The 27,325-nt window shown below is 38.7% G+C and overlaps 1 protein-coding gene across 19 annotated transcripts in view; it reads right to left on the bottom strand.

The window, feature by feature from the left end:
* Positions 1 to 22,314: 22,314 nt before the first annotated feature.
* The window catches only part of SEMA6D (semaphorin 6D), a 53,708-nt gene continuing 48,697 nt past the window's right edge, over positions 22,315 to 27,325 (bottom strand). For 15 of the 19 annotated variants that reach the window (XM_039888224.1, XM_039888220.1, XM_039888213.1 and 12 more), the window contains one exon: positions 24,155 to 26,014. In XM_039888224.1, coding sequence (XP_039744158.1) covers positions 24,726 to 26,014 — 1,289 coding nt within the window. In that variant the 3' untranslated portion in view covers positions 24,155 to 24,725. Of the gene's footprint in view, positions 26,015 to 27,325 lie in introns of all 19 variants that reach the window. The other 4 variants (XM_039888230.1, XM_039888226.1, XM_039888219.1 and 1 more) reach the window with 1 other exon arrangement.

Below are 27,325 nucleotides of genomic sequence, written 5' to 3' on the forward strand. Positions count from 1 at the left end.
TAAGTTTCTAGCAGGGTCAGTCACGGTGGGTAGTCCCAACTCAGGCATATAACTTCTTTTGTCAAAGGTTTATCTTTGCCTTAAGCAGATCTTGTCCATTGTTTCTGTGCATCTAGGTTAATACACCTTTGAAATGCCTCTTTTCAGACCTCTCAAGAAAGCACATAATCTTGTTAACTATCTTGTAATCAAATCCCCGCCCTGTTTCTCCCACCGTCATGTAATTTTTCTTATGTTCCCTTCTTAATTTCAAATGCGTTTGAGATCTTACTCCCTGGCAATGCGATCATTTTTGGCTCACATAAACTCATAAAAATTGTCTACAGCTTTGGACGTTTCTTATGTAGACACCACCCAAAGAAACTATCACCTCCTATTGAATTTGCCACTACCTCCTCAGTATGACATCCATATGCTATAAAAAACATACCTGTTAGGTGCTTCTAATATAGATCTATCATTTTATTTTCATAAAATGATGCACTCATATAACTTAATAGCCAAAAATTAAAAATCAAAAAATCTAATTTAAAAATAGGCAGAGGACTTGAATAGACATTTTTCCAAAAGACGTACGAATAGCTAACAGGTACATGAAAAGAAGTTCAACGTCACTAATCATCAGGAAAATGAAAATCAAAACCATAATGAGATATCATCTCATACTTAGGATGTCTATTAGAAAAAAAGGCAAGAAATAACAAGTGTTGGCAAGGACACAAGGAAAGGGAACACTTGTACACGGTTGCTGGGAATGTAAACTGATGCAGCTGCTATGGAAACAATATGGAGATTTCTCAAAAGACTAAACAGAGAACTACCATATGATCCATCAATCCTACTTCTGGATATTTTATCTGAAAGGAATAAAATCATTATTTTGAAGAGATATTTATACTTCTATGTTCACTGAAGCCAAGACATGGAAACAATCTGTGTCCATCAACAGATAAACACACACACGTGCACGTGCACACACACACACACACACACACAAAGAAATATTGTTCAGCCATAAAAATGAAGGAACTCTCACTATTCTTGACAAGATGGATGGACCAGGAGGGCATTATGGTAAACAAAATAAGTCAAACAGAAAGAGACAAATACTGTATGATATTACTTATATATGGACTCTAAAAAAGCCAAACATAGAAACAGAAAGTAGAATGGGGGTTGGCAGGGCCTGGGGGAGTGGAGCAAATGGGGAGATATTGGTCAAAGGGTACAAACTTCCAGTTATAAGATGAATAAGTTCTGAGGATCTAATGTACAGCATGGTGACTAAAGTTAACAACATTGCATTACATACTTAAAAGTTGCTAAGAGAGATCTTAAATGTTCTCACCATACACACACAAAAAACATAATTCTATCTGGTAATGAATATGTTAACCAATCTTATTGTGGTAATCATTTCACAATGTATGTGTGTGTCAAACCATTACATTGTACACCTTAAACATACACAGTATTGTATGTTAATTACATCTCAATAAAGCTGGAAATTTTTTATTTAATGGTTTGGGGATATTCTGCATATTCCACTATTTTCACAATGACTCCGTCTTTTTTTCCCCTCGGTTTTTATTATCTTTTCCAAAGATGATTTAACTTTTCATCACCTTATCTGAGAGATTTAGTTCTATAAAAGGGGTAGGTAAATTGGTTATTGATATTTTTCTTTCATATATATACACACATGTGTACAGATACAAATACATTTGCAATTTCTCAATATGTTCTTTTTTACATTAGAACATTTATGAATAAGATCATTTTTAACTTAAACAATTTATTCTCTTCTCAATGATATAGTTGTTGTCCTTAAACAGTACATCTAAATATTACAGGTTCTTTTTTATCTTTATGAAAAAATCATCTTAAAAAGGAAGAAGGAAAGAAAAGAAAATATTAAATGCAACATTGCCTTAAATGCATTGGAATTCACAAAAAATCTATTATTAAGTCTTCACCTCACTAAGAGAGGCTGAGTTATAGTACAATTCAAACTGAAGTTTAAAGTAAGATCATTTCAATAGGTGACATTTCAATAATAGTATAATCTTGTTGGTTATAAAGCGGTTCACAGTGAAATTCTTCCAAGTTTGTTGCATGCTTAAAAATTCTAACATAAAGAGTTAGAGGAAAAAGGGGGAGGAGGAGGAGGAGGAAGAAAAGGAAGAAGAAAAAAGATCAAATAGCTTCTCTCTATTAATTTCTCCCCTTCGTAGAAGTACCATTCATATTGAAATATAGTGTTCATATTTATGAGAAATAAACTAAAAGAGGGAACTAGCAAGAGACGATTATAAATGATGCTTCCATTAGGAATTTCCATTTCATTCCAGTCTCAGGTTTACAATTTAAACACATAACCGAAGGGTAAAAGTATCCTAGGAGTGCTCAGCCCCAATTTCCAACCTGAAGAGAGATCATTTTGTGGATGCCCCAGGGACCTCTACAAAAGCCAGTAACTGGAGCTCAGAGCACAGTAAGTACCTCTCCCTGCTGGGGCTGAAATACAAACCATATAAGTGAATAAGGTAGATGAAGTGGAATAAAGATTTTTTTTTTTTTCGCATCATTCTTCCATTATTTTCACCTTTCCTTTTGCTTAGTCAGGTGTCAGTGGCTGGTTGCTGTTTTATATTAACTCTGTTCACTAAAAAAATACAATAAAAATTCTATCTCTGTAATGTGCCCATCTGAGGATTCACCAGCCTGAAAGTACAGATTGAGTCTGAATATCCAAATCTTAATGCTTATGTTAATTACCCAGCCTCACCCCATCCCCAGGGTAATCCGTCTTGCTGTGGCTCATTTCTGCTGATTTCTGACTCTGTATTTCATAGAGACTCCTCATCCCTGCCCTGATGTGTCTAGGGAAAGACCATTCTGATTCTGGAACACAGCTTCTATCTCTGTTGCTCTTCCCCGAATCCTACAGGAACTGGAAATCAACTGTTCTCCATGTCAAGAAAACTGGAACACAACCTGGAGCCTGGATGCCAGAGATCCTTATCACCACTCCTGCAGAGTCACAAGGGGAGGGTGGGGCTGGTATACTCCAGGGTGGAAGACAGGATTTCCTGCAGAAATGCTTCTGGAGCCTCAAAATACCACAGCAATTAGTGATCCAGCTCTTTCCTCCCCTCTGGGTGGATGGGGTGGGGGGTCTGAGCCTAGGTCAGCAGCCCACAGGCCAACAGTTCCTCAGAGACCCTGCTCCAAGGTGGAAACCTGTTTGTGTCACTACAGAAGTGAGCACTGCTACCATCTAACTGAAGTCTAAAGTGGTGTGTTTCAGATGTGCTTAGGGCAACACTTTTGAAGGAAAGGTAGAAAATGATCTCTTTTTTTTTTTTTTTTGCCTTGGAGTAAGGTTCCTAGAGCAAGGTTACATGAGCAACTCTCATGCATTTAGAGAAATTTTTTTTTCAACACACACACGCACACACACACATTGCTACTGTAGCTGGATGTGCAGATTAAAGATGGAAGCAAATTCTTTGACATGTTTTTCATAGTGAGCAGGGCATATATGCCTTGCCCATAAGTCTGGCTGGCCTGCCTTTGACTGAGGGGACAGCAGAGTAAACGACTCTACACTGAATCTGTGCCTGGTCTTTAAGAGGGCTGGCAGCCTCTGCCCTGACCTCTGGGAGCATTGCACCACCACATAAGAAGTCTGACTACCCTGTTTGAGAAACTACATAGAGAGGCCCCTAGACTACACAGAAAGGGAGCGGGCCCAGCTGAGCCCAGCCTTCCAGCCATCCATGCCAAGGCCTCAGGCACGTGAGTGAAGCCTCTGGCTCCTCCAGATGAATCCAGTCACCAGCTGAGTACCACAGAGTGACCTTAGCCAACTCCATGGTACAGGGGAATAGGCCAATTCCTGGCCATATACAATAAAGATTTTAATTGACTAAGTTGGAGAATATTTTGTTATTCATCCAAAGATTGGTGGAGCCTGGATAAGAACAAATTCTAGAGGAGTCTCTAAGCTGTGTTCAGAACTCCCACTCCCTTTCAAGACCCAGGCCATTTTTTGTCTGACCCGCCTCACGGGCCTCATTTTCACTGGGTGCAGAACTTATGAGCCCTTCAGAAGAACAGTCATCATGGGACCAACCAGGTTCATGAGACAAGTTTCAACTTTTTTCCTACTAGCAACTGCAGGTATGACTACATACAAAGAGATGTACTCAAAGTATTGGGGCCCCATTCTCTGCCCAGCCAGGACATCCTGTTATACTTACTTTACTAGTTGTTATGATAGCTATTTTAAAGTTAAAACAAACAAACAAACAAGAACAAAAAACAAAAAAAAAAGAAAATTAGGAGATGAAAATTAAGTTAGAAAAAAGGTAAATATTTTTAAATGTTTTATTTTTAGAACTTGAGTGGAAATAAATAGTCGAAGATGGAAAGTGCATGAATAATTATGGTACTCTAATCCTTCCTTATTTTTTCTTTGTAATCATTATATTTTATGTTTCTCTATCCCAAACTTAGTCATAAACCCTGTGCTGCATTTCAGGATCTAATTCGAAAGTTTCCAATCATTATACTCTGTTAGAGCTATTTTCTCCTCATTTCTCCTTTCTTTGCCCCTGCTAAAATTAGCGTTCTTAGCTGGGATTTGTAGTTGTTCTAGCTCCGAGTCAGATGCCAAGAACACCTTTTCAGTCTGGTTCCCAGGGTGTTGCCTTTGATGCGCTATGCTAGGGCATCAGGATGATGTTCGGTGATGCATAGTCTTTTCTATTCTAAGGGCTACAGTTGACTGTTTATAGAACAGCAAGAAACAGCCTAATCTTCACCTGCTGACAAAAATGAATGTGGGTGAGGTGCTTCTAGATTCATAGCACTGATGCTCATTGATCGACTGAGTTGAGGTGCGGCTTATAACAGGCAGGAGCTTACTGGATCCCAAATCCTCAAATGGTGTTTTCATTAGATGTGGGCGTGAAGAGACCTTTTCTTAGCTGGCTAAATGCAGGAAGGGTTCAGAAATTTGATGTGTCAAAGTTACCATATTCCATTTAGCAGAGGATCTTGAATTCTCTTCTGATCCTTTCACATCAGGTTACAGGGTATTTGTGAAAAGCGTATTGAGAAATAAAATCTGACTGAAGAAGAATTGAATGGGTTAGTTAGGACTTGTTTAAAATTATAGAAAAACTAGGGTGGCTATATAATTTATTGTCCAGACTAGGACACTTTAAGAACAAAAGGAGGCTCTGCTAAAAATTATTCTAGGACAACAAGTGTAAACTTGGACTGTCCTAGGCAAACGGGATACATTTCACCCTTAAAATACCCCAACTCAAGTTGGCTTAAGCAATAAAGGGTCCACATAAATAGCTTAACCAGTTTCTTCTAATGTCTCTGCCTTCTAGATGGTAGCTTTATCCTAAAACTGGTTCTTCTTGTGGTCATAGGATGGGTGCCAGTCGTAGTTGAGCTCTGTGCTGCTTCTTTCACATTCAGCACCAGGGAAAGCACTTCTGCCCCAGCATTCCAAGCAAGAATTTTGAGTTTCGGACACTTATGTCACATGCCCAACACAATAGAAATGACATGGCCAAGGAAATGGAATGCTGTCGCTGGGTTCGACCAAAAAGGAAAAAGTCTTAAAAATGTGTATTTGAGCCAAACTGATGACAATTGCCAGAAAGCAAAATCTCAGTGGACTGAGAATATGCTCCAGAGAATGGCAGTTTTGCGACTTATTTTACACATTAGAATCAAAGGAGGAGAAGTAAGGAAGGTTACATGAAATTCCTTGGTGTTCTATTAGGGAGGTGGGAGAATCTCTGAGCAAAGTGGGAAAATCTTTGAGACTGCATAAAAAGTAAAAGGGAGAGATACATACTTTGTTTTTTACATTGGTGAGCACAGTATAGTTAACATTTACAGCACATAGAGATGGTATTTGGGCAACAAGATAACAATGTGGTCTCATGCTCTCATGCCTGCGGTTGTGCCTTCAAGGGGTCTGGAAAAGAAAATTACTCTGTTATTTCAAAGGTATGTTATCTTAGATGCACAAAGACAACAGACAATTGCAAAGGTAAAGAAAGGTTGACCTTTGTCAGAGAAGTTTAAGATGCGATTACTCACCATGAGTATCTTTTAGTTAAGAATTTTTATGTTTATACCACTCTGTGCGGTTATTTTGGTCTCTGGGTTTGTAAGGCCCACTGTGAAGCCCTCCCTTGAGTTTGTCAGGTTTAGTATGTGGCCCCTTTGCAGTCCACATTAAGAAAGGAGAGGGGCAAGATTACTGGAGAGGTAACCAGCAAACATCTGTTCTATTAGAAACAAACCTGAAATTTAATAAAGTGACTTCTTTTATGCTGTGGTAGTTAAAAGGGAGACTTCCTAGGTATAAATCTAGATTTTTACCACTTCATATCCATGTGACCTTGAACAAGTTGTTTAATTTAAATCTCATTTTCCCAGATTAGAAAATGAGATAATAATAGTAACTGCTTTACATGGTTATTATGGGATTAAATAAGAAAATAGATACAGAGTGCTTATAACATTGTCTGGCATGTAGTAAGAGGTTAATAAATACATATTAGCCTCTATTTAGCAACTATTTAAGTGACTCTTAAGGGGGGATATTCATGGGAATTTGAAAAGAAATGCAAAGATATCAACAATAGAGAAATTCTTTTATTTGGTTGAAGGGGACATAGTGAAGGCCGAAATAAGAGCTGAAGAAAGGAATTGGGTAAGGACTACAAAGGGGAGAGGGGAATGATCCCAAATAAGCAGGTGAATAAAGTCAGGTTTCAGAAAATTTTAAATGGTTCCGGTCCAAGGTGAGTCTGTCATTCTTAAACATTACAACGGACTCTCTTCAGAGCCTTTTCTAGTGTTTCATGGTCAAAAACTCTGCCTTATCTTCAAGATGAATCCCTCCGGTTGTCACATAAGCCCGTTTTATGTCTTCACACAGGATAAAACATGGGTAAAGTTTTAACATACATAGAGAACTAACATGGAGCTTTAGAGATGTTGCAGAGGGAATGTGGCAAGGCTTAGTGACATCCATTTCTTAGCGACAGGCGGAGAAGGGTAGTGTCAGATGCAAGCCTGTGATAGTGAGCATAAAAGACAAGGGAGACAATGGCATCTCTGATAAAGAAGGAGAGGGGAGAGATTGGTCTGCTAGATAAGGAGTCAAGGCTTTGACAGCAAAACCAAAATGGTACCAAAATAGTAAAGAAGACATTTTCTTTTTCTCTCTGTCCCCTCCCAGATAAGCAGGCAGTTAAAAAGAGAGGGGGAAATGTTGCAAACGAGAACTTTTAGTAATCTGTACGCATTCTGGCAAAGTTTACTCATTAGAAACACATTGAAATGGATATTATCAAGTCCTATTTTTGGTGTGTGTGAGAATGGGAGTGGGGATTGTGTGTTGGCTTTTCTTTGCCATCCAAGGACTTCGGTAACAAAACGGTACTTTTTTGCACCTGTGGTCAATCAAGTGAGCCTTCTACCTTATAAATGCAGTCTGAATGATTCATAACCACAAGTGGGCAGCCATTTTAGTTTCTGTTTTCCTGTGTTTCTCTTATATTTAAAAAGAAATATTTCCTTATGATTGGTATCAAGAAAAAATAAACCGAATTATCCAAATTTTGGTTGCTTATTAATATAGCTACATTGAATGTAATTCTCCAAAAATTAAATATTTTTTATTACAGAAGTTATCTGAGATTTTATAAGTACTTAATTTAACTTGCTATACAAAGAGCACTTGGTAATCATTTTGCATCAAAAATGATAAAGATTAAGGGTCTGCCTCAGAAGTTCGTGCTTTGGTTTGAGAAGTGAAAGTATCTAGCTTTCTCATTGATAGAAGATTGAAATTCTAAAGAGGAGTGTGTTCCATGAGAAAGAAAGACTATCAAAAAATGTTTTTTCTTCTGTTTTTGCTCTCCCAGCATAGTTTGCTATGTCACCAATTATGGAATTTTCTTATGTAACTATCTTACCTTTATTATCAAATTGATGGCAAATAAGATGCTTTTTTTTTTTTCAAATATAATTGCTCCAAAGCTGATTGAGAATGACCGAATGAATCTATTATACTTGAGAAAATAATTCGGAGCCTGAATTGGCTCACGCGAAGCATTGAAATATTACGTAGATTGATGCGAGACTGGGGATACAATCAAGTTACATTTTAAATTTTAAAATATAACTGACCTTTATTTATTAATACATTTAAGAATTTAATTCTTCTTTAACCACTCGACCTACTACTGTCCACAAGTCTCAATTATTTAACAGCTTAAACTGACACTTAATAAGTATGTAAATGGGAAGCACCTTAACGTAATCCAGGTATCTTCCTAAGTGCCAATTATATGCCTCAACATTCCCTTCAATTTGAATATGTTAGTAAGAATCTAATTACACTGGTTTATAGCTGATGGAATTACAGAAGGAGAAGATTTCTCTCCTACATACTTATTAGACCTCAATAAGTGTTCCTTTGCAATCTGTTGCTATTCAATTACCAAGTAATAACTGTCTTAATGAATCTAATTGAAATGCTTATTTCAGACTGCTATCACACACAAAAAAGACGCTTCCCTTGGAGTGCTGCCACTGGATGGGGCCTGACTTGTTTATCCAAAAAGAAGTGACTTCACTGGGAAGGGGTTCATATTTGTGAAAGTTTTTGCAGTTTCAAGGGCATTCCCTTCTCCATAGTTCATATGTTATAAAACAAGTCCCTCCACGAAACCTCGCTACTCAACCCCATGCTTATGTGAACACTCATACAATCATTTGGCCTGTGTTATCCCCTTATAAGGAGAAACATTGGTTTAGCTTTCCTCAGTAAAGACAGAATAATAATAAAATAAAAATATCAGTAGTTAACAGGTTACTTCTTAGAGTCAATGCTGCTTAAACATTCTACATATGGAAACTCATTTAATCTCCACAAACTTCCTAAAAGGAATATATTCTGTTATTGTACTCATTTAATAAATGATGAAACGGAGGATGGTTTATTTTTTAAAGAAGGGCAAATTCACACAGCCTATAGGCTAACAAAAGGCACAGATGGTGGTGCAACCCAGGTCAACTGGCTCCCACTGCATAAACTCACAAAAGCAAGATTAGAAATAAATGTTAGAGTTTAGTTGATGCAACCCCTCGTTACTCAGGAAATTGAGGCTACATGTAGCTCACACAGCAAAAGGACTGGATCCCGAGCCCATCCTGTGCACTTTGACCTAAACCACACTGCATTGTTTAAAATCAAAATAGTTGCAAAACAAAAACATCAATAAAACCCCTTAAGTTAGATGTTCTATGTAATATGCCCACTTTTGTAACTTTTGTTTAGATCAGCAACTGGGTCTTAAAACTCATTCACCTCCAGATAATGATAGAATTTGCTTGAAAGAATGTATAAAGGCCTAAAACTTACCACCGTGTTTATTTTCTTAAAGAGGAAATTTAAATTTTATTGGCCCGAACACAAAAGGAAGATTGACTCAGGGAATTGCAGATCGCTGGTAATTCACAATTTTTATGCAGATTCTGTGATGCTGCCCCATTTAAAAGCACCCTTGGACAACTGGCATAGCCACAGAGCTGCTGACACAGCTGTGCTGAGCCCAGAGACTCAGTGAAAGTTCAGCTAGCCTCAGCAGGGTGTTGCTTTTCTCAGGTTATGGCCTCATTGTTGTGCTGATGGACACATCTCACAGTTCATCTTTGGAAAATACACTGCATGGATTTTTTTCTTCTCCAAAAATGATGTGGTCAGGTAACATCTCAGTGACTGCAAAGATTTCTGGTGGAACAATTTATGGAATCTGCAAGGATTTTGGATACCTCTCCTCTCTCCCCCCCCCAAAGTGCCTCCGACAAGAATAAAAAAACAACCCTTTACATGTAAATTATCTAGGTTTGCTGAAGCATCACCTTATGACTTACACAGGCGTGGTTTTTATTTTTAACCACTGGTCCATCTCAGCAGTGACTGGTGTCATGGCTCCAGCTACAAATAGCCAGAGTTGCTCAGCTTGTTCCTGTCCCAGGTTGTCATCTGTGCAGCTTTCTCCTCATTATAAACTGTGATGTTTTCCTGCTGACATCCATGCTGGTCCATGCTAATTCCAGGGGCTTTAAAGACTCCTTTTGTGTTCACTTAGGAACAGTTTTTAAGGAGCAAGGGTCCTTTTATCTACTTAGTTAATGTAGTATCAAAATCACGAAGACGTTGAACAGGGAAAAACTTCTTTTTTACAGAAAGGAGACAACATGATAGGAGTAAATAATTTACCCTCTTGAGGAAATCTTGAGTTCCTCCAGCCAGCCAACTTAGCCATTTTGAGTTTCATTAATGTGCCAAGCACGGTACCAGTTTCCCTGGCTCAAGGACTTACAGCTTGGAGGACTACAGCCTATAATTTTTGGAAAGCTCCCAGGAATGTCCTTACAATGATAACCATGGGAAATTCACAGTGGGGATCATGGGACACACAAGGGAGAAATGAGATTTTAATTTATTCCTGTCTTTCTCAAACGGAAAAAGCCCAGAACGAGAGTTCACATAAACTCCGGCAGGCAGGGACCAGTTTTATACAGAGACAATGAGTTTATAAAACAAAATTAAAGACTTGCCAAGAGTTTTTTAAATCCAAAATTATTTTTTTAAAAAATAACTACTTGTATGTAGGCATTTTATGAATTTAAAATCTTTTCATTTGATATTTTGAATATGGAATTCTATAAGTATATACTGTAGTTATAAGCTGTGAATTTAGTAGAGTATGCAGACTTTTTTTTTCCACAGGGAGATGGATTGTATGTATAGCATTTACAGAACATGCGCTACATACTGTATTCTTATTCAATTTTTTTTCCAAGATAGTGGGCTGTTTGGTTTTGAACTTTTGCAAGGATTATTTACTTATCAAATGGGACTGTCTTTATGGTGTTGTTGCCTTAAGGTGCATATTGTCAACAATTGTTGAAGCATTGGCATCATTTCATTAGTTACCCAGAGATTCCAGTCTTAAACGCAATCCAGCTTCTTTATTAGTGGTCCACGAGCAGCTCTTATTACAGCTTCATCCCTGGAGAATTTTACTTCGTCTCTTCCCATTCTCTGTCCGTCTCCTTTGCTTCTGCTTGGCTTCCTCTTAAAACATCAAAATGAATTTGAGACTTCCTACTTTTGGTCCAAAGAGTTGATATGGATAGAGTTTAATGATCTAAGCTCTGGATTTGAAGGAAATAATTCCAGGCTATTATCAGAGACCCATAGTATGAAGGGAGGCTCATGGGACTGAAGAAGAATTTCTCTCCTTCATTCAACATGTTTACTAAATTTCAGGAATGTTCTAGAGGGGAAAGCCGTGAACCAAACAAAGTCCTGCCTCTGTGGAGCACACTTTCTGGTTGGATAAGACAAGCAGACAAAACCAACAAATAAGAGGAACCGCTGATAGTGATAAGTGTTATGAAAAGAATAAAAAGTGACAAGAGGGCTAGGAGGAAGGAGTTATTTCAAGTACAGAAGGCCACTTGTGAGAAGGTAATACTTGAATTGAGACCATACAAGCTATGCGACTTTAGGTAAATTACTTAACCTTATTAGATTAAAAGTACCCAGCTCTTAGTCTATTATAAGAGCAAAGGCGATTTTATATGTATAGATTGTGGTCCAACCAATAGCAGCTGTTATTGTCATTGACAAAATACTGCATCGGTTAGACTCTAAGCAAGAAATTGACAACACACTCAAATTAGGATAGTTCGAGTAGAATTTAATAGATAAGGAATTTGCAGAATTGTGGTCAGGGTACAGGGAATGAGAAAGGAAAGTTCAGAACCTGGGGTCTAGTAAGAGCAGATAGCTCTTTAGATGCAAGAGAGAAAATGGGGCATGTTTCCTGGCACTTGGAGGGAGCATGGTTCCTGGCACTTGAAGCAGGCAGCCGGACTGAGGTAGAATCTACAGTCTCATAACCTTGAGATGGTTGAGGGTTTGTTATGTGCAGGTTTACGTTAGGTACTCCTGGGGACCACAAAGATGTGCTGAGTATGGAGACCGCCACCAGTAAACAAGTGAGAATTGGAAAATGACATGCGCACTTTTAGTTTGACTGCAGTGTAGAAAAATCATAAGGGCCATGCAAAGAGTTCAGAGAAAGACTAAGGAGTTCTCAGGGACCACATTACTTCTAGCCAACAAATCAGAGAAAGTGCCATAGCGGAGGAGGCTGTGTTTGCCCCATACCTTAAAGAAGAGACAGGATTCACACATGTGGTAGTGAATGGCAGTGGGAAAGTGCTGCATGTGGACAAAATAGAAAATAGTTGATTTCACCATTTCTGTGAATCAGTTGATTCTTTACCCTCTGGCTCTTCTTTCTTCTTTCAACCTATACCTTCCCTTCCCTCTTTCACTGACTTTCTCCTTTTCCTTTTCCCATGACCCTCTTTTATGAGAGGAGGATTTGAGTGAAGGGCAAATGGGAGTGAAGTGAGACTGGTGTATGAGGAAAGCATGCTAAGTTTAGGAACGGTGGGGGTTTAAACCGAGCCACCTCAAGATGTGCCTTGGTCATACTCAGATTCCTTGGAGCTAAAGGTAATTTTAACTTCTGGCTCAAGTGAAACTTCTGTTTCTCCCCTTAACTACTTAAAAGAATTTAAATTATGGGCTTTGTCCCATAATAAGAGATTATCAGAGATAACTTATTTTGACCTAGCTACAGGTAGTCAGGGTAAACATCTATTTACTAAACATCTGTTCTTCTTATCATCCTGCAATGACCCTTTGAAGCCTCTAAGATGCATTACTCCATCCCTAGCTCAGAATGTCTTAAGTACCTCAACCATTTTTCTGTCCCCGAACCTCTCTTTCGTGTGGGATCTCTGAGTCTCTCATGTATGCAGGGTTCCCGTGCACATGAGACTCATTCTGATTTTTCTCTTGTCAATCTATCTCCTGTTGATTTGATTATTCGGCCAGCCAAAAGAACCAGAGGCAGGAAAGGGGCCCACAGGATGGGAAACGATGATGGGTAATGAAGGAAAAAGAAAAAAAATGACCTCAGAACAAATGTTATTTACTTTATTTCTTTGACCCAATTCTTCTGCTTCTCTTCCCATTACCTGAGAACCAGAAGCAGAAAACTTGGGAAAACAGAAGGGAGGTAGATTTTAGAGAATGTTAGCTTGTCCTTTGTCCTTTAGTCTGCCATTATCATTTTCAGAGAAAAACTGATTCATTTCACGACTTCACCATGGTACACAGCCTGCCTTGTACTTCAGTCATTGGCTACAGGGCAGCAGGACTTTCCCATATACTGTACAGTTACCAGAATAGAGGCTCTTCCTCTGCGCAGGACAGTACTGCTTAAGGAAAGACGGACCTTTTTGTGTTTTTGTTTTTGTTTCTTCATTGACCATCGAAACCCAGTTAAAGCAGAAAATCGCAGCTCAGTATATTTCCATGGTGTTTTTTCTAGGTGCTGTCATACAGTTTAGCAATGAACACTCACTAAATGTACATTGAATAAATAAATGTTTGCAAAAGGGCATCTGGGTTGGGGAACTATCACACTGTATGTACTCAGTGTGCTATTTCTTATCTTTCTTCCTCCCTCCAGTAAGCCTTGACCCCACTGGGGAGAGAGATAATATTTTGTTCATCTTTGAATCTCCAACAACTAGAAGACTATATATGGTCCATAATAGGCCCTCAATGCATACTTGTTTGAATGAATGAATAAGTAAATTACTGAATGGACAATCCTGGCTTCTAAGTGTGACTTAGGGAAATGATAGGCCATGATGACCATCACTGAAGCCATGTTGGGGAGGGCTTTGTATACAAGACAGAAGAAGTTGGGCTTTATTACTTATTCTCTTTGCTAGAGGGAATGACCAAAGCTTTAAAAGTGATCAAGGAGAAATTAGTGACAAGGTTGTTTTAAAAAGATTATTCTGGTGTTATGTAGAAGACCTATTGGTGTGGTACAAAGTCTGATGTACGTCTAAGCTTTTGTTGCTTTCGAAAAGTGACAATAAACATTTCAGTGAAGAAAAGGCTTTTGAGTCCAAACAAAGACGTGGCTGCCTTAACTATGGTTTATTAGTGAAAATAAATATACTTTATTTACTGTTGTGGTCTAAGGCTGTTACATAATTTTAGGAGACAATGTGTCCTCACGAAATTAGTGTAAACTAAATGTGTTCAATTATTTACCATTTCAATAAAGTATAAAGTCACAAGGAACTCCTAGATCCTTAATGATAAACAAGATTATCTTCAAACTAAGAAAGGAAAATGACTTCAGAGCAAGAGAAATTGTCACCTTTTAACATCTCTGTGGGCAAGAGCATTTTTTGATTCCCATAGCCCTTTAAAGTGCTGAACAAGTTACATGATTTTGTAGGCACCCTAAGGTTTGAAAGGTCAGATTTGTAGAAGCAGATTGTTTTGTTTGTTTCTGCCATCTGAGTCAGGGCACATGATGGTCACGCCTTAACATCACAGTTTTGGTGAGCCATTTGGGATTTTCTCCATCAGAGCCAACTAAAATGTGTTGGGCTATAGCTGAAGATAACTCAAGTCCATCTTCTTATGCTTTTTGCACCTCTAAAATCATCCGAACACCTCTTTGTTAACATATCATCATAAATATTGATTACTTGCTATGACATATTTTATAGGGCTATAAATTTTTTACAGTTTCTTCTATCAAGCAGTAGAGTTGATTTCCTTATTCCCTGAATCTAGGCTGGCCTTACTGACGTGCTCTGACCGAAAGGAAGTGGCAGATGTTATTTTGTGTGATTTCCAAGCCTCTTCTTAAGGAGGCCTGGGAGCTTCCACTCTCTCTCTCTGGGAACTATGTACCTTGAAGCAAATCTAGGATAGCCTCTTTGAGGGTGAGAGATCACACGAAGAGGAAGAGAGATGGAAAGAGAGAGAGACAGAGACAGAGAGTTCATGTAACAATACAGGTCCAGCCTTTGCAGATATCCTAGCTGAGGTCCAAGATACGTGAGGCCATCGAAAACTAGCTAGCCTCACAGCCAGCTTTACCAACTGACTGACTTCCAAACATGAGTAAGTCTAGCCAACACCATGAAGAGCAGAGGTGACCTGTCTCAACTGAGCCCTGATCAAATTGCTAAACTAATGTAAAAGCTTATCAGCACAATTATTAGAATAGTGGAAAAATAAATGGTTATTGTAAGCCACTAAATTTGGGGATATCGTGGTAGAAAGAATTCTAAAGATCGCTCCCACCCCCGCCCCCAGATTACCATTCCCTTTTTATTCAATCAAATACTAATATAGCTGTAACTGTGAAGGGATTTTTCAAATTTATTTAAAGCCCCAAGTCAGCTGCCTTGTGATAGGGGCCTGACGTGATCATTTAAAATGCCGACGTGAGCACTTTAAAGCAGCAAGTTTTCTCTGGCTGATAGCAGAAGGAAATGTCATAGAAATTCAAAGAATGAGAAAGATTTGTCATACCCTTGCTGGCTTAAAGATACAGGGACCACAAAGCAAAGAATACTGGCTGAGAGTGGCTCCAGCCACCAGTCAGTAAGGGAGCTGCAACTTCAACTGTACAACCAAAACTGAATTCTACCAACAGCCTGAAGAAGATGGAAGCAAATTCCCCCTCACCTCAACCCCCAGATCCTCCAGATGAAAGTCTAGTTTAGCTGAGACCTTGATCTTAGCCTTCTGAGACCCTGAGCAGAAAATCCCGTCCAGCTTGCTCACATCTCTGACCTAGAGAATTGTGTGCTGATAAGCTTTTACACCTCTGCTAACTTGTTGTGCAGCAGTAGAAAACTAATACACGTAGTTTATTTCAATCATAAATGATGAATACATACACTAACATTTTTACAACACATAGGAAAGATATAACATAAAGCAAGGGATTTTAATTCTGGATGTACATCAGACACTTGTGGAGAAGACTTTAAATTTAAATATCACCACACCAGAGATGCTGATTTAATTGATTTAATTGTTCTGGGATGTGGCCCAGACATTGGTATTTTTGAAATGCTCCCCAGGTGATTCTAATATGCAGCCAGAATTGAAAACCATGAATATAGAACAAATTATATACGCGCAGATAGATAAGAGAGAGAGAAGGTTTCTACTCCATCATCCTCCACTGTGAGATAACCACCTCAAGCATGTTCATGACTATTAGTTAGTGTTCTACTGGCCGGAATTGTTTTTATTCCATGTCTTCACTGTTAGACTGAAAAAGAAGTACAGCAGGCCTTTGACTAAGGTCATTTTATTCAACATCGTTTCGTTATAATGATGAGATCCTATAGGAACTTAACTCTTGTTTATATTAATTAGTCTACGGTGAAATTGGTTTTATTATAGGTCTTTACTCTTATCAACAATGTTAAGTGAGGACTATCTACACTTGACTTTTTTAGCCTCTGTAAAATTATTCAGTTGTGGTGATTTCATATGTAAAGGTGAGAAAAGTACTCTTCCTCTAGAGATATCTCTTCATTCCCTGGTAGTAGGCGACTAATCTAAAACCAAGAGACACAGGTCCAGTTATGTGATGAATAAAAAATTTCAACGATAGGGGTAATTTTCTTTCTTTTGCATCTTAAGCTTATTTTCAGAGAACAAGAACTTCCTTTTGAATTGTCTTGGCTACGGACACTCTTGGTATAAGTCAGAACAGTGGAAACACCAATGAAAAAATATGATGACATATACAGCTAGGTCCCTAAATGCCAATATAGAGGTTGAATTACATTTTGGCTGGTCAAACTGATTAAGATGATCTAAAAAAAGACATTAATCTCTTTAAGGAGGTACACAGCTGCAATAAAGAGGTGGGGCAGAGTCACTTCTTCAAAGAGAGAACTCGTTAAATTGAGAAAATTCACTTTTTAGAAAGTGAGGAGAGGGGAGGAAACCCAGGGAGTTTTGGAAAGAGGTGTGGCTTTCCTGACAGCCTTAACTGGCATGCTGTCTCAGAAGAGAAGATTTCGCTCCACTAATTCTGTCATTGTGTTTTCACAAGTTGTCATTACCATAACAATCTCATAGTCCTCAGACCTGCCTGCTCTCTACTTATCTGCTTCCTTGCTTTCTGTTATTCTGGAATCCAGGGAAGAGAAGACAAAGGAGAAAATAGTGCTTTGTAGGTTTCCGTGTCCCTGTCCACTGAGACAAGAAGACAGACAGATAGATAGATGAAGGCGGACTCAGCTTCTCTGTTCTGAGGTCCTTCTGGACGCTCAGCAGTCTGCTTCAAATCAAACCCTGCTCAGCTGTCGGCCGCTGTCGGGACTACTCTGCCTGGGTCCTAGTTCTGCCCCTCTGAAACCTCTTTTCTACCTTTGGTATTACTGCAATTTCCATATTTCAGCAACTGGGACCTAGCATCTCAAGCTAAAAGAGAAATACACTGTTTACACACTTTAGAATCCAAAGGACCTCAAGGTAGATCATAATCAGGGACATCTCCCTTTTAGCTAAATCAAACTTTTCTGGAGTTTGTTTTCAGCAGTGAGCAGATGTCATCTTTTCTTGAGACCAAATAACTAAGTAATGTCAGGGTTTGTTTCCAATTTTTTTTTTTCTTTTTAAAAAATGAACTTAGAACCAAACTTAAAGAGACTTTCCCAAAATATGTGTTTGGATGAAGCACATTTCAAAATGACATGTTAGTTTTAATGATTATAATATATAAATATATATACATATAAGACTCTCCTCTGTGTGTATATTTATATTTAAAGAAGTTCAAATTTTATTGCTTTCATCAGTTTTGTATTTTGCTATTTTCATTAAATACATTTATGATGAATGTTTATGTAAATCAAGCAAATATCGAGTTCAACCCTTTCTGTCTCTCTGGAGGTGGGTTGCATAGAAAATTGGACATAATGGCTTAGAGATCCTGGAATGAGGATGGACTTATTGGGGAGACGGGTGTCATAACTTGGGCAGTCTGAAGAGGCCATTCATCAAGTCAGAATAAATTTTAACTTTTGATTTTCATAAGTTGCTGCAGGTACATACTGACCAACATCCAGATTGCCTGGACCAGGGGATGGTCCTGTCCCTCAACCTGAGATGTCATTGAACTTTGGGGTCTAACATTCAATCCCAAATGTTAACCCCTGAGGTTTTCAATTGGAATCCTAAGAGTTCCATTTCTTTTTCACACTTTCTAAAGCTGTCTCCCCAATCCACGGGATGCTCCTTTCAGAATGTTAAAGGAATTTTGTAATCCTCTTATTTGGGAACCTGATTTGCAAACACTAAGAAAGGGTATATGCAGCTGCTGTGTTTATTAGTATTAACAGTTGCAAATATCTGGCCAAGCCCTGCCATCTGACTTACGATAAAAGTCGGAGGCAGTCATTAAATTTGCTCTTTCAACAGACATTTTCTCTGTGCTTAGTCTGTGCCTCACAGAAGACTTGGGAACTCAAATCATCAGAAAATATTCTCCTCGAAGATGAAGCCTGACTCCGATAGCTCCCCGAACCATAGGGAGTAGTGGGAAAATTACAACTGTATTTAACTCCCAGTTTGCAACCCCTGCTCAACATGAAGAAATTCCAACATAAGAAATAAAGTGAATTCTCCCTAGAGACTCTAACAGTCCATAGATGTAGTTCTGGCGTGATGCCCAGAAACTTAGATGGGTACAATTTGGACACATCTGGTTAGTTTCTTTTAACATCTCAGAATCCATACTCTTTGGTTGCTTTCGACCTGCATCATGTCAGCTTGATCCATAATTTTTTTTTAAATAATTGATTTGGCATGTTCATTATGATGGCTTAGCATGTGACTGATTCACTGAATATTTTTATTTCTCACTGGATGTTTGGCACATACTCCTGGATATTGTAATTATGCTACCTTCTTTGTTTCTCCTCAATATACATGAAATGCTGCAGAGAGGCCATACTACCTGATTGAACACTGATATTCCCTTTTAGCCCTTTCACGGCGTGTGTTGGTTTGTGCACAAGGATCGAGGGTGAGAATATGTGAATTAGCCCTGACTTTTGAATTGGCTGTCATCTATATTTCCATAGTTGTCACATCTTGACAATGAGAATGAAAAATCTTGTCCCTTTCCAACAGAAAGCATGAATAGGCCTCAAAAGCTCCGGAAAAACCTAAGAGATGCCTGTCCATGCAACCCAGTGCTGACTCTCTCTTGGTACTAATGGGTGTGCTCATCATGGTTTTTAAATAAGAAAACAACAATAACAACAACAATAACAACAACAACAAAATAAAACAAATCTGAAACTTTCCAACTAGATTTGTGATTAATGGTGAAAAAATTGTGACCCCAACTCTCCATGAGGCACAAGGATAGATAAACAAAACATACGAGATGTGTCTCATCTTTTAATCAGAGTTATATACCCCTTGGCATTGTTGCATTCAGAGCAGCCACCCAAACTCAGACAATGGTGGCAGCAGCAGCAGTGGCTTTCTAAACCAGTGCTGTCCAACACATCGTACCTCAGTGGCTACATTCTATGCGCTCAGAAGCCGTATATGTTGGTGGCTGTCATATGGAGCAGTACAGAGAGAGAAACTTTCCACCGACACATGGAAGGTTCCACTGGACAGAGCTGCCTGACATTGACAAGCCTTCCCTCTTTTGTAACTACTGTAACTGGCCTCAAGTCAGTCTTTACAGTAGCATCAGGTGGGTCCATCACACACAAATAAAGAAACTGTGTATAGTTACAAATGCCATATTTTCATACTTTCCTTTACTGAAACCTAACATAAGAGACTAATATGAACCAAACTGCATGTTATAAAGAGATTTATCAACCAGTAATCAATACTTAATTTTAAAAAGAATTATATCATTGGACAGTATCTAGAAATATCCTATTTTCCTTTATGTGTGAATTCCAGTTAATTCATGGTCTGAATATCCAGTATTTGACCACTCTCCGTCCCCTCACCTCTAGTCCCATGTGAATTAAAGATTGATTTCATTATAGATCTATTTCTTCCTTGTTTATGGCATCACATCTATTTGAAAAAGAATGCAACATTGGCAGAGATTTAAGTGTTTTGTATGTTCTATATGCAGAAAGGGTAAGCATCACATATAGACCTAAGCTAAATGGCTTAAAATGCATTGTTTATCATACCTTATTTTACTGCTAATTTCACAGGGAACAGGCCTCACACACCCATAAAAAGCCTACAAACCAAGCTATTGGAAGAATGATATTTAAGCATAGCATTCATAAAATAGGTAATAGAATTATAAAGTTGGCATGTACCATAAAACTGTCAGAGATATGGATGTAAAGCCATCTCTTTTCAAAAATGAGAAAACTGAAGTTAAGAGAGGCAAAGTGCCACAAAGTTGCTTGATGAGTAATGGAGGCAGGATTATAACCCAGCTCCCAGACCGGGACGTAGGGCTGTTTTGGACACCTTGCTATCTGCCCTCCTCTGACAAGGAAGATGAAGATGAGGTAGGAGGGAAGAAAGTTGACCTTTCTCAGATGGCAGGAAGGTGAGTCCTCCTGGCACCTGGCCAACACCTAGGTCATCAGGTCATTGTCTTGCATGGAGACATCCTTTCTTCTTAGCCTGAACCAGCACCTCAAGTTCCACCTGGCTTCAAAATTGCCAAACCCCAGGGTAACCTAAATGTCTAATCAATGGGATTTCTTGACCCAGAGGACAGGTAGTTTGTCTTGGTTAATTAATTTGTGCCCACAAAATGCCTTCCTTATGAAAAGCTCCAAAGTCTTTAACCCTACTTCTCTCAAATGGCACCTAAGCATTTATCTTAGAATTCATAGTTTTAGGGGTTTGTAAATCCCCTAAAAAGGAAAGTGAAAGTTGGCTCTTATTCTGTAGCATTCATTAAATTATCAAAGAAGTCCACAGTTGGAAAAGGCTAAGACCATCTATCAAAGGACAAGAGAAAGATGCACTTTTTAAAAGAAAAAGATTCGTTGACTCCAGGAAAACTGATATAAAGGCCATAAAGTATAATAAACACCAACTTAATAGAAATAGAGAATGTAAATGAAAGAGATGCCAATGCTCAAGTAGCCCAGGAAGAAACAAGGATGAAGATATATATTTCTCTTTCCTTTTTCTTCATTCATTTAAATTCTAAGAGTTACAAATGTGTTCTGCAAGTCAGTGAGGTGGGAGACTCTTCTCACCCTCTCCCCAGCAATGGTCATGGGGCATGGGCTTACTCAGACTCCTATAGTGAAGGGCAGGGTTTGGAATGTCAGTCAGGTTCCATTACTAATGGCACTGCCTTGCTTTGCTGCCTATACAGCTGTAGCGGTAGTAACTTTAAAAGGGGAGGGGAGCAAATAGGACTTCCACCAATCTTTTTTTCCCATGATAGGACTTCTGCAAATTCTTCCTCATATCTCTAGACTAGCATATGCCATAAGAATGAAAAAGGATCTGCTAGTGACATTGAAATGCAGCACCCCCTCATTAGATGACACTGTGAAGGACAACAAGGACCAAAGACAGGAATATGGCAACTTCTGCTTCTACAGAGATGCTGCTGGGGCACTTGGAATAAATGTGGCCATAGAGGATACAGATGTGCTTTGACCATGAGCAGCAACTGGACCCAAGAAGGCAAGGGTTGCTACAAACACTCCTATCGTCTCTCCCAGAAGTGGGGTGACACCCTCAACATTCACAAGAAACAATGACAGCAGCCACCAACTCATTTCATGCTATGGGGATAACCAAATGGAATCATAAGTTTACCTTCCATTTCAATATTCGGGACAGATATCTACTAATATGTTCTATGCAATTAAAACAATGGAATTGAGAAATGCCATGTACCAAATAGCAAGAAATGTTCACAAGAATCTGGTTTACCAGCTATAATTTTGTACTAAAATGACATTGAAACATGTGGGAATACAAATCATGAATTTTAAAAATGTCTGTTGAACTAGATATGTGGTCAAGTGAGCTACTGGTATGTTTGCCTGAAGCATTTGACTGTTGATGCAGCACAGTTTATCTGGTTTTCTGAATCATTTCTCAGTGTTTCAGGGACTCTGCCTATCAGTATCAGCCTTCCGAGAAGAGAAGGGTTGTGTAACCGTGACTGGGTAGCAAAAATGCCAGATGAGAATATTTTGTAGATTTTAAAAGAAGCTCTCACTGGTGTTGACTCAAAAATATTTTGAAAATATGATACATTATAAACCTCTTTAATATCAAGAGGCAGGATATAATGATTTGTATATTTTATTTTGACTTTACATGCGGTGTTAAAAACCCAAAGTACATATTATTTACACATACACAATACAAGTTTACAAGATATCTATACATGTTAAAGTACTCTATAAAACAGTATAGAGCCACTTCACTTTAGGGTTACTTTTTATGCCGTACCATTAAAAAAGATACAATCTGTGTTTACCTTTGCACAAATGGATAAAGCATTTAAAAATTAAATTAACAGGATAGAGACTAGATTTTATGTTAGAAATTTCAACATAAATACTGATAGAACTCACATTACAAACTACAAGGCAGCACAATGTTACAAAATGTTATCTGGGAATCACACAGAGTTACTGTTCCATTTGCCACACGCCGGGATTAATATTGGTAAAGGTGAATTCAAACATGTCTGTCGGCGGTGGATCGAGTAGTGTTTATCCTTGGTTGGTTTAACTTATTATTAATCTGTAATATTTTAGTTGCAAAGCTGAAGCGATTCAAGAACAGAAGTTTTAGCTTTTGCGCTTCCAGAGGTCTCAGAGAATTACCTTCTTTATAAAACAATATTCTCAAAGGAAGAGAATAACTGTAGCAGTATTCTACAGTCTGTATAAAAATGCTGTTCTTTTGCCACCCGTCCTCCCCCAAATAATGTATATCGTCAGCATTATCACAAGAAACCAGTTGCACTTATTTGTCTAAGTCTGGAGCATTCCTCTGCCTTGACACTTTCTGGATTAGGGTCAATAAACCATGGTGTGGTGTGTAGCATATTAACCGAAACCATCATTGGGATTGCACATCAACAACTCTAAGTGGCTTCTGAAAAGCAACGAATAAATGACTCTGCGTGGTTTCCACAGGTGTCACATTACCTGGGAAACACCATTTGATTTCACATTATCACTGTTTCATCCTTAGGAAAGCAGGAGTGGAATGTTTATCATGGCAAAGGATGGAACGCTACTATTTGGGTGGATTGTTTTACAATTAATTGTTCTAGGTTGTTTTTATGAATTTTAAAAAAGTCTTTTTGGGTGCTGGTTGAAAAACATTTACAACTGGCACTCAGTAAATGATGTGCTATACTGAAAACACTTGACATATTTTAGTACTTCTATCACTCTCATGAATAAGGCACAAAATGCACAGATTCAGGTAAACTCACATGTAATATTTACAGTATATTGTCATTACCTGCATGACTTAGGAGAAAATTCTCACATAGCACAACATAGACAACATGATTGCACCACTGTTAGGTTTTCAGAAGCTGTTTCTGTTAAGCCAATTACAATTCCTTTCACATTTCCTTTTTTTTTTTTTTTTTTTTTTTTTCTTTTTTAAATCTTAGGAGTAGGAAGAGTTAAAGGAAGAGATATTTTGCTACAGGGGTCAAACCAAACACAATCAAAATAAAACCCTATTAGTGTGTCCAAGATTAAATAGAGTGACTCAGGCTTGGATTCACAGTGGACAGGTAAATTTCACTACTGAATACTGGTGGATAAATCAAGGATACCTCTTAATATCTCTATCTCCTTAAGCTGGCAATGCTGTCATAGAAGTTTTAATGAATAGCAGCACAAAATTACTTAGAACTCTTACATTCTGGCATTGGGTACCACGTAAGTCAATCATTTTGATGGCAAAATCAGCCTCGATTTTATTTTCCTCAAAGCTGCACCCAATGGACTGCTGAGGGAAATAGTTATTGTCTCTTGTTCAGTCGTGCTCAATGTAAACAACTCCACAGCACAAAAAGATGCAATGGGCGCCTAAACAAATTCTAGTGGGTACAGAACACACACACACACACACCTTGCCTTTACAGCGCGCACACACACACACACACACAGTTCATTGGTGGCATGAAAAAAAATGCCACGCATGAAAAAAAATGCTACAGTTTTGGGTCAAAGGCTGAATTTTTAGCAAATTGTTTGGTAATCTACAAGTTGGTTTCTTTGAGACATTACCATTGTTTTTGACATTTGTGCAAGAGGCAAGGTGAATGCATACAAATTAAAATGTTCACATTTAATGGGAAGACCACACATAATGGTAGTCTAAGTTGAACCCATTTTCAAGTATTTGCTCACAGTTCTTCTGAGTACTGTATCAGCTCTTTACACTGGTAAAGTAGCCCCTCAAAGCTAGACATCTCTTTAGCTTTGAACAAAAGAAATGGAATGGCCAGCACCTTCCTTTGTTTTCAGGCAAGTACACAGAAGCCTTGCTGCAGTAGCTACATGTGGCAAGTTTTGATGTTGCCAAAGTTAGAAAGAGTTTCTTTGGCCACTTGGTTCTCTTAAAATACAAGCGAGTCTCTCGTCTTAAGGTACCCTTACAATATCATCCTCTCAACAATATGGACAGGATAAAGCCACACAGGGAATAGCACACTTGAGGCCTAGTAAGTGTATTTGTTCAGTGGTCGAACAGACGTGGTTTGAGGAACAAACGAAGGCTTTGGTGGCACGTCAGGTTTTAAGGACGGTGTCCTCTTTAGCCCCGTCCTAGGAAGGGTGCCATTACTGGTGTAGCTGCTCTGTCTGGAGAGGGAGGGCTGCAGATGAACACTCACTGGTGTTCCCTGGATATAGTCCACCTTCGCCCCTGTTGGAGTGGGCATGTACCCTCCGCGGTTCATGCTGGGTTGTCTAGATAACAAAACACCATTCGGTGAGTTTAAGTTTTTAGGCATAGCAGATATAGAGTGCCTCTGAGAGGAATTTTTGTGATAACCCCTTTGTCTTTCCAGAGAAGTCATTGGGACTCTAGGGGTGGTGGGGACGTCCACTCGCTTGGTTGGGCTATTTCTGGGGAGAGTAGAAGGAGGAGAGTAGAGCGATGCCTCCCGGTTAGGGACCTTGGGCGGGACCTCGGACATGGGTCCCACAGGATCCAGCATCAGGGTCTGGTGGGCCATTTGGATGTCTCCCATGATGGCTTTGGGGTTACTATTTGGGTCATTTAGATGCTTCAGTAGATCATTGAGGGTATTTCTGGAATCCACAGAACGCCGGTGATCTCTTTTACTGGATGACTTTGTAAGAGGGTGGTCGATGTGTTGAAGCTTCTTTTCAGCTTTGTGAGCATTAGAATTTGAGAAAGACGTGTTGTAGTCATGGGTCGCATTAGGAAGAACAATGGCACTGGGGATATGCCCATGACTTAAAGGGGAATGGGGTGGAGGACTAGAAGGAAAAAACTGGGGGGTTTCTTTCCTTGAAGCCCCATGGCCATGGGCCTTGTCTGAGTGGCTCTTCATGGCCTGCAGGGTCTTCTGGTGAAGCACAGGTGTAGATTCAGGTGTGGGGAGCGCGGCCAGCTCGGGGGGCTGGCCTCGATGATCCATTACCATGGATTTAGTATCTCCGTTGGGTGGCAGCTCTTTCCGACTGGTCAGCAGATTACTATACAATTTGGGAGAATCAATATTCTGTTGATATTCCTTGACCGGGCTGTCAAAGAGACCATTCAGTTTGGCAAAACTTCCACTGGAGTCTGTGCACGACTGGGCAGATTCTGCATCTTTATGGATCTTTCTGTTTTTCCGAACAAACATATCACGATAGCAGTATACTGCCACACCTGCAATGAATGCACCCAAAACAAAAGCGGCAAAGACACAGGTGATGAGGACATTCATGTGGACCATCTGGTTGGACTCTCCAGACTGGACTTCCCATCGTACACCTGCAACAGACACGGGGAAAGAATCTGAGTGAGGTGCTCTTTAAAACAATATTAGCTAGCAAATGGCTTCCATTGAGCCAACACTACCTTCACATGGTCCGTATGCTTAGCTTGGAGGGTCAGATGGACTCTAAAATTCTGCATATATTTTTCCCTTAATTACAATAGGTTCCCCAGAGATAGCTGATTGCTGCAAAAGCTAGGATAACACTTATCTCCCATTGATCTTTATTTCTCTGTCTCTTTTCCACAATTCCTCTTAAGTAGTTGTTATATAACATTAGAAATTCTAAGGGTGTCTACCTAAAAACTAGAATGAGAATGTATATATTTTCCAAATGGCTAGTTTTAAACTAATAAAATGTTTTGTCTCATGATTTTCTCCTAACTCATAAAGGGCAGCTGCTGGAATTAGGGAAATGTATGAATTGGCATTAAATATATATCATGCTAAAATAATTATGCTAATACAATTTTGCTACCTTAACTGGAATAAAAACGCATAATTTGTTCACAAACTAAAAGCATCTGTTTGGTCATTGTTAGCTACAAATATAGACTTTCATGTTTGCTTTGATTTTTTTTTTTTTCATTCTGTCCTGGGGTGAAGCATTCTTGAATTGCTTGCTATGAGAGAAATTCAGACAGTCTAAGGAAATGTTCTATGTATTAGTTAAGTAATATTATTCAAATACCTTGAAGTAGTTAAGAAATATTTAAGTTAGAATAGAAGAAGAAGAGTGAATTAGTTTGTAATTATTGGGATTTTTAATGCAACCACAGACATCTAACAGTCAACCAAAGAAACGTTAGTTTAAGAGGTATCCAAGTCTGTTATATGCTATAAACACAGCTATCCCAGAATAAAGTAAGTCAGAGTGATTTTAAAGATTCCGTTGCTTTAGGTTAGTACTAAGGCCTTTAATCATTAGTTGTTTTTAATTAATGTCCAGGGTTATAAAATGCAGTGGCATTTTGAAAGACAAAGAAAGAAAAGTCAAAATGGTATTACTAAAGAAAACAACGCAGAAAGAATGATTATAAGGTTGTTTACAGTGAAAATATATAAAACCAAAATCAACAGATATAAATCATAAATGACAATGCACTGTCATGAAAACTGATTGGAAACCTGATCCCACAGTTTAATAAGCACTAGAGAATAGGTTTTATCTTTCTGGAGTAACGTATTTTTTAAGCCTAGTCCACATCTACGTTATAACTGCTTCTATTATGGGCTGAAAAGGATAGTTATGGATAAGCACTCTGTTATGTTTTACTGCTTGTGGCTTCCAAGCAACTTAGCCCCAC

The sequence above is a fragment of the Pteropus medius genome, unplaced genomic scaffold (genome assembly GCF_902729225.1).
Source record: "Pteropus medius unplaced genomic scaffold, Ma_sr-lr_union100, whole genome shotgun sequence".
Lineage (NCBI taxonomy): Eukaryota > Metazoa > Chordata > Mammalia > Chiroptera > Pteropodidae > Pteropus > Pteropus medius.